Raw genomic sequence first — 14029 nt, forward strand, 5'->3', positions numbered from 1 at the left:
TTTATCTTCAAATCAAGAAACACTCTGTATATGTGATCTTAGGCTCTTAAGTGTATGTACAAATAGTAACAACTAATTATTTTCTACATTTTCCCCCCTCAGTAACAAGCAAGTGAAATTTAAATTATATATTTTCAGAGGATATTCTGTGTGTTGTTGTATTCTGATACTTTAATGTAGCTGTGAACTATTTGCACTTAGTCATCATCTTTTCCAGGTGATACTGAGTATTTTACTCCCTCCTGCTATACTGCTGTTGGAATATAAGACCAAGGCTGAAATGTCACACATTCCTCAGTCTCAAGATGCACATCAAATGGCAATGGATGACAGTGAAATCAACTTCCAGACTGTAGCAGATGAAATACCTATGGTAATGTGGGGCAGGGGGAGGTATTAAAGCAATATTCCTAACTTAAATAGTTACATTTTTAAGTCAAAGCAAGAGTTGAAATGAGTGTCAAAAGACGTGTGTTTCTGTGTGTGAAGTTAACAGTCCTTTCATTTTAGGAGGTTTTTAAAGAAGTAAAGATCTTGGACAGTTCTTTGGAAAAACATGATATGGAGACTCCAGCAAAACCTAAAAGACTCCCAATTACGCAGAAGTTTTATGCATTTTATCATGCTCCAATTGTGAAGTTTTGGTTTAATACGGTGAGTTTTTTTCTGTGTGGTGTGTATTTCATTTGAAAATGAAGGTTACGTGTTGGTTCTTTTCTCAGCATGTGGCTCTGACTGAATCAAAGGTTAAGCACTATCCAAAAACACCTTTACCTTGCTAAGCTGGAAATGAGAAGTACTTGATTTTGAAAAACTGCATTTGCACATGCCGTGCCCTGTGGTTTGGGTTTTTTTGAAGTTCATGATGTTGGCTTTAGAAATACCTTTTTTTAATTTTTATTTTTTTTTAAGCTAAGAGAGTAATTAGCATGAATGTTTTTATTCTGGTCTGAGTAATTAGTTTCATCAGTTGCTAGCAGGACTTCTATAACCATTTATTAGGCTGAAGTGTTCATGCACCGCTTTGTTTCAATTACTGTAATAGAAATGCTAGAACTTTTACTAAAGGAAAATAGCTGTAATAAGAGCAAAGCTTTGCTAACAATAAATAGCTTGTTACAGCTATTTTTCCTCTTCTAAGATGAAAATGTTTCTATCCCCTTATAAATAGTAACTTGTCTGCTTAAACGGGTAAATACAGTCCTGTAATCCTATTTGAAGTTTTTATTGTGTACCACATCAGAAGATTCCATGCACATCTATAAAGAACCCTTCAGTAATTATATGTATGATATTTATTTGTGTTTTTTAGTTGGCATATTTAGGATTCCTCATGCTCTACACATTTGTGGTTCTTGTAAAGATGGAAGAATTACCATCCGTTCAGGAGTGGATTGTTATTGCTTACATTTTCACATCAGCAATTGAGAAAATCCGTGAGGTATGCCTGTAACAGTCTGGGATTTTCGCTTTTTTTGTCAGTTAAAACAGTGTGCTTGAAACTATGATTCAGTAAGGAAAAGAACCCAAGAACTTCAAGCATCAGGGTGTGTGATGCAACACCTTTATCTTAAACTTTGGTATAGGCTGGGGATGAAGGACTGTAAAACAAGGCGGATTTTTCTTTCTAAATATTAAGGAACTGGTAATAACATGCTGGTCAGATTTCTTTGGTTAAAACACATCACTCCCCGCCCTCCCCAGCTGATTGCTACTTTTTTTTGCTTCTGTAACTCCCTCCCAACAAGTTGCAATGCAATAAACAACCTTACTTTTCTGGCGGGTGAAATGTGTATTTATTTATTAGTGTCAGTCAGACTCTACCACTGTGCCATGACCAAGATATCAAAACAAAAAAAAAAAGCTTTACTGAGACAGGATAGCTATCATAACTACAACATTCCTGGTCAGCCAGAGACTTTTGAGGATTTTTAAAAGCATTTTTAAATGGGAAAGAGAAAGTTAGTTCTTTAATCTGGTACCTCAGGCCCAACTGAAGGGGCAGATAATGGGGCTCATTTTGTAACAGTAACCTCCTCAAAAGAAATAAAAACACCACCAAACCCTACCAAACCCAAATTCCTTCATAAATTGTTTAGACAGAGCAAAACATGCATCTTCCTCTCCTTGTTGTGAAGCTCACACAGTTAAACACTGGCTTTGATTTCTCAGTGAGTAAGAATTATCCATTTGAATAGATATTTTATTTTTGCAAGTATAAAAATATTAGTGATTCATATGTTTCACTGTTGGTCTCTGTGCAATAAATATGAGCAATCCTGACCTTTATTTTTATTTTTTTACAGATTTTTATGTCAGAAGCTGGAAAGATTAATCAGAAGATCAAAGTGTGGTTCAGTGATTACTTCAATATCAGTGACACAGTTGCCATTGTCACTTTCTTCATTGGGTTTGCATTAAGATTTGGAGCAAAGGGGAATTTTGGAGAAAACACTTACAGAGAGAATTATGTCTTTGTTGCTGGAAGAATAACATACTGTCTCAATATAATTTTTTGGTATGTGCGATTACTGGATTTTCTAGCTGTGAATCAACAGGCTGGACCTTATGTTATGATGATTGGGAAAATGGTAAGTTACTATTGTTAATGATATTTTTTTACCAACTGAAATTTGTTTTCCTTGCTGCATCCATTTACAATTTCTCCTATAGTTTTATTTAGCAAAAGGTTGCTTATCCTGGTGTAATATGTTCACAACTCTGTGTGCAGAATTAGCTCGCTGGAATATCACTTTAAGTGTTTCAAAGTGAGCACTGATTAGAAAGCTTCCTTTATTATGGAGCTTTCTCTGTCACATAATTGTAAGAAACTGGCAAATCTTTCTCCTCTGTTCTGTTTTGTTCTTAGCTGTCAGAGACTTAAATGAATATGATGAAGCCTTTTTCTTGACTGAGCTGGCATTGCTTCCCATTTGGGCCTGACATTTATTTATAACTTTTGTGCTCCTTAGGGCAGGACTTCGACTTGTTTTGCATCCTAAAGCACCTAATGTTTTTGTGGTGTGGAAAATTGGGAATAGATTGTGGCCCTGTTCTTGTTTTATCACGTTAAAAATATTCAAATTGTTTGAAATTAAATAACCTAGCTCTACTCTCAGTAGCTCTTGTAAATGTTAAAACATATATTGACTCTTGAGTGCTGTATATATGAAGGTGGAAAGGGTTTTTATGTTTCTTCCTTCTGTAAAACGGTTCCTAAAAAGTTGAACCTGTCATTCCTTGAAAATGAGGGCATCAAGTCGCTCATGTCTCACTTTGATTTCTTGCAAGAGGCATAGGTTCTGTGTTCCAGCCTTTGGAAAACTACCTCTGGGTTTTGTGCAGCTATTCAGTACATTTAGGAAGGAATGTTTCTCTCTGTCATACTCATGCACATATTAGGTGTTAGAATTATGAAGGAAACGCTTTCAGTTGCCTTTGGCCAGGGATACTCAGTAAGCTCTAAGAAAGGACAGGAAAAAAACCCCAACATTTGTGTGTGTTTTTTAACAGGATTTGTTATTTAACAAAAATTTCTGACTGAAAAATAAGTGTCCTGGACTTTTTTCCATGTATAATTCTTAGAATTCGTCAAGTGTACACTGCCACTGTAAAAGTGTTTCAAGTTGTGAAATCATAGTTTTGACCTCATGGATTAACTGACTTTTTTTGTGTTAATAGGTGGCCAACATGTTTTACATTGTGGTGATTATGGCCCTTGTACTACTTAGTTTCGGTGTTCCCAGGAAGGCAATATTGTATCCTGATGAAGCACCGTCTTGGACTCTTGCTAGAGATATTGTGTTCCATCCATACTGGATGATTTTTGGTGAAGTGTATGCCTATGAAATTGATGGTAAGACACTGCAATTTTGAAACAAGTAAAGAGAAAACTTACTCTGATTAAGTCTTCTCAAGATCTTACAAAATTCCAATTTTATGAAGTGAAATGCCCGCTATTGTTGACATTGGTTCCATTCATTGGATTATCTCCTCTTTGTGGGCTGCAGCTGTGTAACTTCTTGATCTGACTTTTTCATTATCCTTTCTAAAGCTTGAATGGCTTAGAATGAAAACTCTTTGTAATCACAGTTTCTCACAAGGCTGTTCATAGCAAGATACTGGAATCCTTCCCCACAGTCATGCCATTTTGGCTGTGGTGGTGTACTATGCTTTTTAAAAAAATATGATAATATGATTATACCATAGTATTAACCAGATACTTTGGCATTTTTCTACCATGTCCTAAATGCATGGAGACATTTGGAATTGCAGAATCAGTGCATGATGGTTGTTACAAACTTTGTGACCTTTTTTTTTTTCTGTATCTCTACCTGCTGGTATTTCTAAAAAATGTACTTATCTTCTCTGTATCCTTTTTTTCCCAACATAGTATGTGCAAATAATTCTGATGAAAAAGTTGCTCATCTCTGTGGCCCAGGAACATGGTTGACCCCATTCCTTCAAGCTGTCTACCTCTTTGTACAGTACATAATCATGGTTAATCTCCTTATTGCATTTTTCAAGTAAGTATATGGATAATTGTTAATTTTTGCTAATAATTTGATAAGTTTATATTTCATTGCAATAAGATGACAAGATAAGAAGAACTGATGCCAGTTCCAAGCAGTCCCAGTTTTTTCAAGTTCTAAGTGTGGTCTTTGTCTCCTTCTCACTGCAAACCCATGGCTAAGTTAGGGAACTGTGTGATCTATGACACCAGAGGAATCAGAAGTTTAAGAAAAATTGAAAGCATTTTGTAACTTCTCTTTGCTAGAAAACAAACAACATTGTTTCTTTGTCTTTATATTGACTGTTGTTCCTAAATTCATTTAATGTTCTCTAGTTGATTGAGTTCAATTGTATTAAATTGCCTTTTATAGTTCTCTGCAAGTGTTTGATTTATGGGCACAAGCAGCTCACGAGCACTGGAGAATGTCAGGCTGCAGAATTAATGTGGTCTGATAGAAAAATCTGGGTTTAATTAGAAATAATTTTTTTTTTGTTTGGGAAATTTGAAATTTGATCTCAGTGTGATTTATTTCTGGATAAAGGTACTGAGATGTTACCAGAAGGGAAAGTTTTTTTAACCCTCTCCTTGCTTTAAGTCATGGTGTTTTCTTGAATGTGTTTCCAACATCCCCCAAAATAATTTTGAAGCAAAAAACAAGTTCATGCTTTCGTCTCTTACTTTAATGACTTCAGAATTCAAGGTTGTTATCAAAGAGTTACAAAACCCCCCAACAACCACCGAACACACACCAACACCTCTCCCCCACCCCCCAAAAAACCACCTTGATGTGTTAATACTGTTCTGTTCCCTTTCAGCAACGTGTATTTACAAGTCAAGGCAATTTCAAACATTGTGTGGAAGTATCAGCGCTATCATTTCATTATGGCCTACCATGAAAAACCTGTTCTGCCTCCGCCGCTGATTATTCTCAGCCACATGGCTTCCCTCTTCTGTTGTATTTGTAAGAGAAGACAGACAGACAAGGCTTCAGATGGGCCAAGTATGAACAGTTATTATCCAAAAAATTGCAGTACCTTTTCATATGGTTAAAGCAAACTGTCAGAAAAGTGCTGTGTTCTTGGTTATAATGTATATTTTGGAGAAAGTCAAAGTGGGTCTTAATTTTCCGTGTTTCTAATATTGATTAAGAATCTAGTTCTGTTCAGTCACAATGCTTTTATGGAGGGTATAATGCAGTCCCTGAAAATCTCCAGTTAAACTACCTTATGACAAAAACAAAAAATCAAAGATTTTTGATTTCTTGTTTTGTTAATGGAGAAATTTTTTAGTTTTCTTTCTGTAAAACTTCTTTGAAACTTAAAAAAAAATTAACGAGGAGTTCCAGAGAGAATAAAATCCAGCTAAGGAATCCAGCTTGTGCCTCAGAGAAAAAGAAATTGAAGGGTATGAGTGTAAGGAATGATAATATTGTGCACAGATCCTGTCAGAATTACTATTTTGATTTGATTTGATTGGAAATCTTTGACGTTGAACTTGTTTCTGTCAATGAGAGATCAGGGGTCTTAGGTGACACTCTGGTGGGGTCTTTTTGTTTGTTTTTGGTTTTACTTTGGCTTTTTATTTTTAACACCCTTGGTAAAGTTTTGGCTATTAGTTTTCAGCACCTGTACAGCTTCACTACATATGTATCATAACTGTTTAATCTCATTTAGAACTCTTCCTGACAGAAGAAGATCAGAAGAAACTTCATGATTTTGAAGAGCTGTGTGTTGAGATGTATTTCAATGAAAAGGATGATAAATTTCATTCTGGAAGTGAGGAGAGGATTCGAGTCACATTCGAACGGTAGAATATTTGCAAATAAAATTTCTGATTAGAGAATTAGAACTTTTGCAGGTTTTTTAAAATGTACTTTAAGGGGGGGAATGCAGCTCAAGAACATAAGTGTTAACACAATCTTTCCGTTGCTGTACAGAAACTAACAATGTCATTGATGCTTCTTGATCTGCAGCAGCACCCATGAAGCTGAGGCAATTGTATTATTTAGTTTCCTATGATGTTTTAACAAACTGATAGATTTGAAAAAGTGTTGTAGGCACTCTACTGATGTGTATTTTATTTCTAAGAGTCAGAAGTACGTACAAATGTAGTATTGCCAAACATTCCAGTAGTATTGTGTATACTATCTTATAATTTCAGAGGTTTCTATCCTCTGATTAAGTGGGCAGAAAGTGTTACAGAGATGTTTCTTTTGCATATTGAGAAAAACACTTTTCATAGCTACTTCCTAATTTGATTTTTCTTAGGGTGGAGCAAATGTGCATTCAGATAAAGGAAGTTGGTGATCGTGTCAACTACATAAAACGGTCATTACAGTCTTTAGATTCACAGATTGGCCACCTCCAAGATCTGTCTGCTCTGACTGTGGATACCCTGAAAACACTGACTGCACAGAAAGCCTCAGAAGCGAGCAAGGTTCATAATGAAATCACACGGGAACTGAGCATTTCAAAACATTTGGCACAAAACCTCATTGAGGATGGCTCTCTAAGATCATCTGTGTGGAAAAAGCACAGCATTGGAAATGTCTTTGGTTCTTTCCCGCAAGGAGGCCTTGAAAGTAACAATGCTTTACTCTGTAACATTTCTATCCGTGACGAAAAAGAAGCCCAACATAAGACAATTGGTCAGGAGTTGGCTCCAGTTCCCCGAAGAGAAGAAAAAAACTTCCAAGAGGCAGGTTCCTCAGGCAGTGCCTTATTTTCAAATACTGTTTCCCCTCCAGAACTTCGCCAACGAATACAGGCTGCAGAGATCTCAAAGTCCACTAGTAAAAGTAAAAAATTAGGCAACTCATCCAACAGCATGCCACACGTAACATCCCCAACTGCAAAGTTCTTTGTTAGCACTCCATCTCGACCCAGTTGCAAAAGTCAGCTGGATTCTTCAGCAAAGCATGAAGAGACTGTGTTCTCTAAGGCTACAGAAGGAGATAATAATGTAGAATTTGGTGCATTTGTGGGTAAGTATAACAAAGTAGATTCTGAGTGTCCTGAAGTCATTATTAGCTGCTCTTATCCTTTTGCTTCTGGCTCTGCTTGCCTTGCTTTCACCCAACCTTGTGTTGAAAATGGAGGATACGTTAATTGTGGTTTTATTCATGATGAGAGTGACACTAATGATAACTACAGCTGCAGAGTTGACAAATGTGATCACCAGTCCTCTGTCAAGTTATTGAAGAACAAGCCCCAAACGAAGTTCTCTTTGTCAACTGGCGACTTGATGTCAACAGTCAACTGTGGCGGCTCACATGGAAAATTGAATATTAAAGATGAACTTTCCAAAAGTCAGCATGTCCCTGCAATGGAACTACAAACCCGAGATTTATGTTCTAACATCCTTATGGGACTACTTCATAAACTGTGGACCAAATCTAAGCCACAAGGTTTGACTTATCAAGAATTGTATAGTATTTTGGGTGTATTCCGGTTGCAGGTGACTTCATTCTACCATTTTGCTCTGCTTTTTTTGCTTTTAACATCTCTAATTTCCCTATGTCGCTTGAATGTTGTTTTTAACTTACACTATAATTTCTCCATAATTCTGTCACATAGACAATATTTTTCTGCAAAACATTACCCAGTTGTTGACTTCAGCAGTTTTGTGCAATTAGCAGCTACACGACTTGGTACGGGCATTGTAGACAAATATTTGTGACTCATTCTAAAGCTCCTACCTTCTCATTGCATAAACCAAAAATATTGTCTATTTCTTGACGTAATTACAGAACACTTCTTAGGCTGATGGAGTCCTGGACAAATATCTCTGTGGTATCTGTGTCAAGCTGAGGGTTCCTCCTGTACTATATTTCTAAACACTGTTATAACTGGGATCTTCCACTGTTGCCTGGGATAACGTATGTTTGGGTACTCATTTTGGAAGCTTCCAAAATTCTTTAATTCAATACATTTTACCTCCCCTCAAGTTTTGCTTAACAGTAAAAAGGTGGATGCTTTTGATTAGTTACCTACATATTTGAATGGTAAAACAGTGGCAGATTCATTGCAAAACACAGGTGTGGGTTTACTAACTGATTCCTGTAAAGTAGATAATGCTTTAAGTACACTCAGTGTATGGCAGAAGATGATAATCTGGAATTGTCAGGTTGCCTGCAGAGGTATTATCTTGCCCTAATTGTTTAGGGATGTCTCAGTGTTTTCCAAAGGTTTGCTGAGGATGTAGAAATTTAAATCTCTAGACAAGGGTTTATTCTACTGCTGTGAAACTTGGATTTCTAAGAAGTTCCCTACACGCCCTAGTGTTTTTAGATTGGCATATGCATAGGAAGAGTATCTCAAATTTGCACACTCATTAGCTATTTGTTTACAAGTGCCTCAGGTTGGAAAAAAAGGTGGTTTTTTTTTTAAATTCAGAAAGTAAGACTAAACAGAAATAACGGACAGTGATTGTATAACTCTTATCTAATCTTTAAATGTACTTCACCACTAATAACTTTGAATACTAACTGTACTTATTTACTGGAACCAGATTTTTTGTGTATGGACCTCTGACATCTCTAGCATTTACAACATACTCTTCATTCCTCCTGCCCAGGATTTGTAAAACTTGTGGTACCGTGCAGGTTTCAATTGTGAAGCCAATTATTATAAAACCACATGCTTGGGAAAATTCTGAAAAGTATTTCTTGCAGCTGTGAGGATGAAGGGTGTACTGTAAAAGCTACCTCCAGAAAACTCTCTACTTTTCCTTCATTTGTCATACATACATAAAAGTGTTGTAATTCAGACCTTGTTCCTTCCCTGTGAGGAGAACACGTTGGAGTAAAATTTTGAAATATTAGCTTTACCTTTTGAATTGTGGTAATCCACACCTCAGTGTGGGAAAAGCAATAGTTTCATATCAACACGTCGTCACACTGAATTTTTACTTTAGTGTGTTCGTAATGTCTTTTCTAGTGCAAACAGGCACAGAGACCTTAGGTGGTTTGTAACCCTTTGCTGTGGTGATGCAAACTTATTGGCATGGTCAGAACATTGGAGATTGCTTTGATTTTGAATATTCTTTTTGAATTCACTGTGTCAAAGGTCACAGAGACAGCATGGACTTGCAGAGGTTTAAAGAGGCAGCAAGCAAAATTAAGGACAGAAGTGCCGACATCGAGGTAAGCATGAAAGACTTTGCCAAACATGTTAAAGGGGATTGTTTTCTTTTAAACTGTAATCTTTTGAAGGAGTCTTAAGAGCAAATATAATCAAAGAAGTTACATGTTCCTTGCAGACTGCACTCTGCATCTGGTTATGATTAAAAAAAAAAAATCTAGTGAAAGCTCATGCAACCTTAACTGCCATCAGATACTGTTGCTTCATATTAGGATATTAATGAAATAATAAACAAGATCTGAGGTTATGAAAGCTGAGATGAGTACAACTGTGAATTAAGATCAAATTAAGTATCCCATAATTAGTGTTTCATGAAATGTTTGACACTCATAAATTTCAAGATCAGCCTTTAGGAAGGCTAATGTGATTTACAATATAATTTTTGGAGCAAGATGACAGTGTATATGATTTTAAAAAGGGACCAAAATTGTTCGTTATGCTTCCAAGAAGAAAAGGCTTTTCTAATAAACTTGTCATAAACTAAAATGAATAATTTCCATTTTCTTAAAGAGTAATAAATATAACTAAATAGAAAGTGATTAATCATAATAAACCTGTCCTTCAAGTGCCATAGTGTAAATATATATATGTAGGAAAGCTAGTTTTCCCAATTTAACTGTTAAGTTAGTAAATACAAGTTATCATTTGCAGTTACCCCATGTTCAGGGGAGAATATGCCTTGAGAATTGCATTATGACCATTTGCAATGTTTCTGTTCTGCTGAGTTGCTTCTTCTGAACCTTCTGATAAGTATAATGTGACCAAAATGCTTTTTATGTATATTTTTGGCATGGGTTTTTTGGTGGTAACCTTTATGATTTGCTTTGGTTTTTTGATAGGAGCAACAGGAGGACTTCAAAAAAGCTATATTGGAGGGCATAGAGACAACCAGACTTCAAGTAAGTAAAGTTTCCATTTATTAGGGACATTATTTTCAACAGATACTGAATGCATTCTTTACAGTAAAGACATACAACTCTGTTTTATTATCCCGTTCTCTGTAAGCTGGATGTCCCCCTTTATGTAGGTCTAAATAGTTTTGGTGTTTGGTACTATTGGGATACAAAGTCCAGTAGCATTTTCAAACAATACTGCTGTTCTTAGATGCTTAGTGATAGAGCTGTCCCATCTTGACTTGGGACTGGTTTGATTCTTACTTTTCATGTAGGCACTACAGTCATTGATTGTAAGATGCTGAAGATGTGCCGAACACTGAAACACGTATAGACCTAAAAACGGGTCTTCAGGAGACACTTTCAGCAGGTGCATTCTCTGTGTTGCCTTCCAGTGAAGTGTTTGTTTAGGGATGTAAAGAAATAGTCTTTACACAAACACACACGTGTGTATAGATGCACACATACATACACAGAGGCCTGTATGTATGTGTTTAGGTGTGTGGGGTGTATTCCTTAAGAGGGAAGGGTCAAAAAGGGTGGTAACAATTTCCTGACTGTTATAGATCTTGGAATCAAAAGCAGAGGATAGTGAATTCTTGTGTTTTATTCAGGTAACCATTGGAATTGATACACTGGTCCAGCCCTACACCACTCTACACATAGTCCAAATTTGTGATGAAACTGCCTTTCTCCTTTTTTGCAAAAGAAAGATTTTTTTGTCAAAAGTCCACCACCTCAGTATATATTCCAAGAATATGTAATTACTATTAAGGAATATGTCCATGAAGAAATTCCATTCATAACCTATAGGTTTTTATGTGGCAAGAGTTTTCTACATTTTGTTCCTATTTTAAGTGGGTGCAAACTGAACTTTATTTTTTCCCAGAGCCACATTCTTGATAACCAACAAAGACGTGCCAAAATAGCTGAATTTGGTGCTTGTAGAGATCCAGTGTAAAGTGCATTTCTGTAGTTGTATCCTATTGTAATGTTCTCTTGTAAAGAACTCTTTTGGTGTGGGTCAGGAGTCTAACGTGTGCCTGAAAATGTTAGAGCTGATGCTTACGATGAGGAGCATTTTAACTGAATGATGTGCTCAATTTGTACATTTTGTCCAGCAAGGTATTTGAAGTACATCCAGAATTTTTTTAAAAAAGAAAGAATCCTAGATAGTCCTAAAAAAGAAAAAAGAAAACTGGGCAGATTGTCTGCCAAGAGTGGTAGTTGAAAGCAGTAATGATAATGATGACTAATGGCAAATGTCATCTTATTTTCTTTCTTTTTTTTTTTTTTTTTTTTGGTAGGGTCTTCAAACTGACTCTGGTCTAAGACAATCCAGTTCCTGTGGTGGGTTTACTGACCCTCTGGCAGTCCATTCAGAGCAACGTAAGTTTGTTGTCTCTTCAGGTGATCTAATTTTGTCCCTAAATTGTGCTGCTAATGGATATTCTAAGAAGATACAAAGGAAACACAATAAGTTAAAGCATCTTTAAATATTTTCATAGTTGCCGCTACTTGAATCTGCTCCTCCAGCTTCTTATGGTTCTTCAGGTCATGCCAACTCAATTCTGTTACCTTCTATTTGCCACAGACAGCAAGAGTCATAAAAAGCTAAGTGTCCAGTTAGGACTGTGCTGGAAACCCTTTTTTAAAGATCAGATAGCTGTGGATCAGGCTCTTTTTATGAGAGCCACGTTAAGCTGTCTAGTTGCTCACTCTGTTAGGAAATAGGTAACAATGACACGTGCTGTTCTTTGTCCAGTTACAAATCTCTTTCATTTGTAGATTACAGCAACAGCAGAAGAGCATCGAGTGAAGAGACTCAGCAAGTGGACTCCAAGGCAGCCTTACTGCCGGTTTGTATCGGCCTTTGATGACATTACTGAGCAGAACTACAAACTGAACAAATAAAAGAGAACTAACAGTGTAAAGAATAATTCTAATTTGTGGACTCAGTTGTTCTAGGAGGCAACAGGAGACCTGTTTTGACTAAGGGAAGAAGTTGTGTATGTTCTCACTATGAAAATCTATGCTGTTTCCTGTTTATAGAAAAAACCACAACTTTTAAAGAAAAGAATTATTTATATAATCCATGAAACAGTAATGAATATATAGCCTTATCTGTTTTAATTGTAGTTACCATTTCCCTGTTTATTTGAGTCTTTTCATTCAACTGAAGTTCAGTACAACCTGATGAAGTATTTCTGATAAACAGGCTGTTCTGCAAAATCTTAAAACACATTACCACCCTACCTCCAATTAAATATACTATGTTTTGCTTGCAAAACTGAAGCCCTCTTTGTTTTTTCTCTCCTTTGTTTTAAAGGATTGGCTACAAGGTAGACCTTCAAATAGCAGTCAAATGTAAGTAAGCTTTCTACTAATAGAGAAATTTTTTAGTCACTCTCTATTTTTATTTTTCTTATTGATTGTCTTTTGATTATAGTTGTATTTTAATTGAATTTAATGAAAAAAAAAGAAACAACTCAAGGTTTAAATTCTTTTTCTAATAAGTAACCAAATTTCAGTGTTTACTGAAATCATAGGATCAAAAAAGGATGGTTTGGTTTGGAAGGGACCTTAAAGATCATCTAGTTCCAACCTCTCTGCCAGGCAAGGACACCTTTCACTAGACTGGGTTCATCAAAGGCCCGTCCAACTTGGTCTTGAACACTCCAGGGATGGGGCACCCACAACTTCTCAGGGCAACCTGTGCCAGTGTCTCACCATGCTCATAGTGAAGAATTTGTTCCTGATGTGATCTAAGTCTACCCTCTTTCAATTTAAATTCATTACCCATTGTTCTGTCACTACATGCCATTGTAGAATGTCCCTCTCCAGCTCTCTCATAGCCCCTTTAGGCTGCTGTAAGGTCTCTGTGGAGCTGCCTCTTCTCCAGGCTGAAAACCCCAACTCTCCCAGCCTGTTTCTGTAGCAGAAATGCTCCAGCCCTCGGAGCATCTTCGTGGCCTCCGCTGGACTGGCTCCAACAAATCCATGCCCTCCTGATGTTGGAGACCCCAGATCTGGACACAGTCCTTCATCTGGAGTCTCATGAGAGCAGAGTAGAGGGGCAGAGTCACCTCCCTCAGCCGGCTGGTCACACTTCTCGGGGTGCAGGCCAGGATTTGGTTGGTTTCCTGGACTGCAGGTGCACACAGACAGGTCATGTTGGGCTTCTCACCATGCTTTGACAAGTTCCATTTAGATTAATGGCATCACATGTCAGAGGGCAAAACATGTCCCTAAATGAAAATTACTTCGTTGACACTTAGTGAGGAGCTCACTTCCTGGTAAAGGTCTTTACTCAACCTTTCAAACTGTGACCACCTCTGAAATTGTGCAGTCATTGCTCTTGTTAACAATTATCCCCTGAGTTAACTGTTAAAGCCATTACCTTATTCATCTGATAACAGAAGGGTAAGCTGTTGTGAACAAGTTTTAATTAAAGCACCTCTGTGGGAACGAGCTCTTGTGAT

The 14029-nt window shown here is 36.8% G+C and overlaps 1 protein-coding gene across 2 annotated transcripts in view; it reads left to right on the plus strand.

Moving 5' to 3' along the window:
- Positions 1–14029, plus strand: part of TRPM7 (transient receptor potential cation channel subfamily M member 7) — a 52532-nt gene that overhangs the window by 34041 nt on the left and 4462 nt on the right. Inside the window, exons 18-31 of one of the 2 annotated variants that reach the window (XM_027688173.1) lie at positions 218–373; positions 511–654; positions 1313–1441; positions 2307–2591; positions 3682–3856; positions 4394–4526; positions 5329–5513; positions 6187–6319; positions 6781–7496; positions 9580–9656; positions 10494–10553; positions 11855–11936; positions 12336–12406; positions 12877–12914. In XM_027688173.1, coding sequence (XP_027543974.1) covers positions 218–373; positions 511–654; positions 1313–1441; positions 2307–2591; positions 3682–3856; positions 4394–4526; positions 5329–5513; positions 6187–6319; positions 6781–7496; positions 9580–9656; positions 10494–10553; positions 11855–11936; positions 12336–12406; positions 12877–12914 — 2384 coding nt within the window. Of the gene's footprint in view, positions 1–217; positions 374–510; positions 655–1312; positions 1442–2306; positions 2592–3681; positions 3857–4393; positions 4527–5328; positions 5514–6186; positions 6320–6780; positions 7497–9579; positions 9657–10493; positions 10554–10822; positions 10918–11854; positions 11937–12335; positions 12407–12876; positions 12915–14029 lie in introns of those variants that run through there. The other variant, XR_003534971.1, reaches the window with a different exon arrangement.

This window comes from Neopelma chrysocephalum, unplaced genomic scaffold (assembly GCF_003984885.1).
Source record: "Neopelma chrysocephalum unplaced genomic scaffold, ASM398488v2 Primary Assembly neopelma1_75, whole genome shotgun sequence".
Taxonomy (NCBI): Eukaryota; Metazoa; Chordata; class Aves; order Passeriformes; family Pipridae; genus Neopelma; species Neopelma chrysocephalum.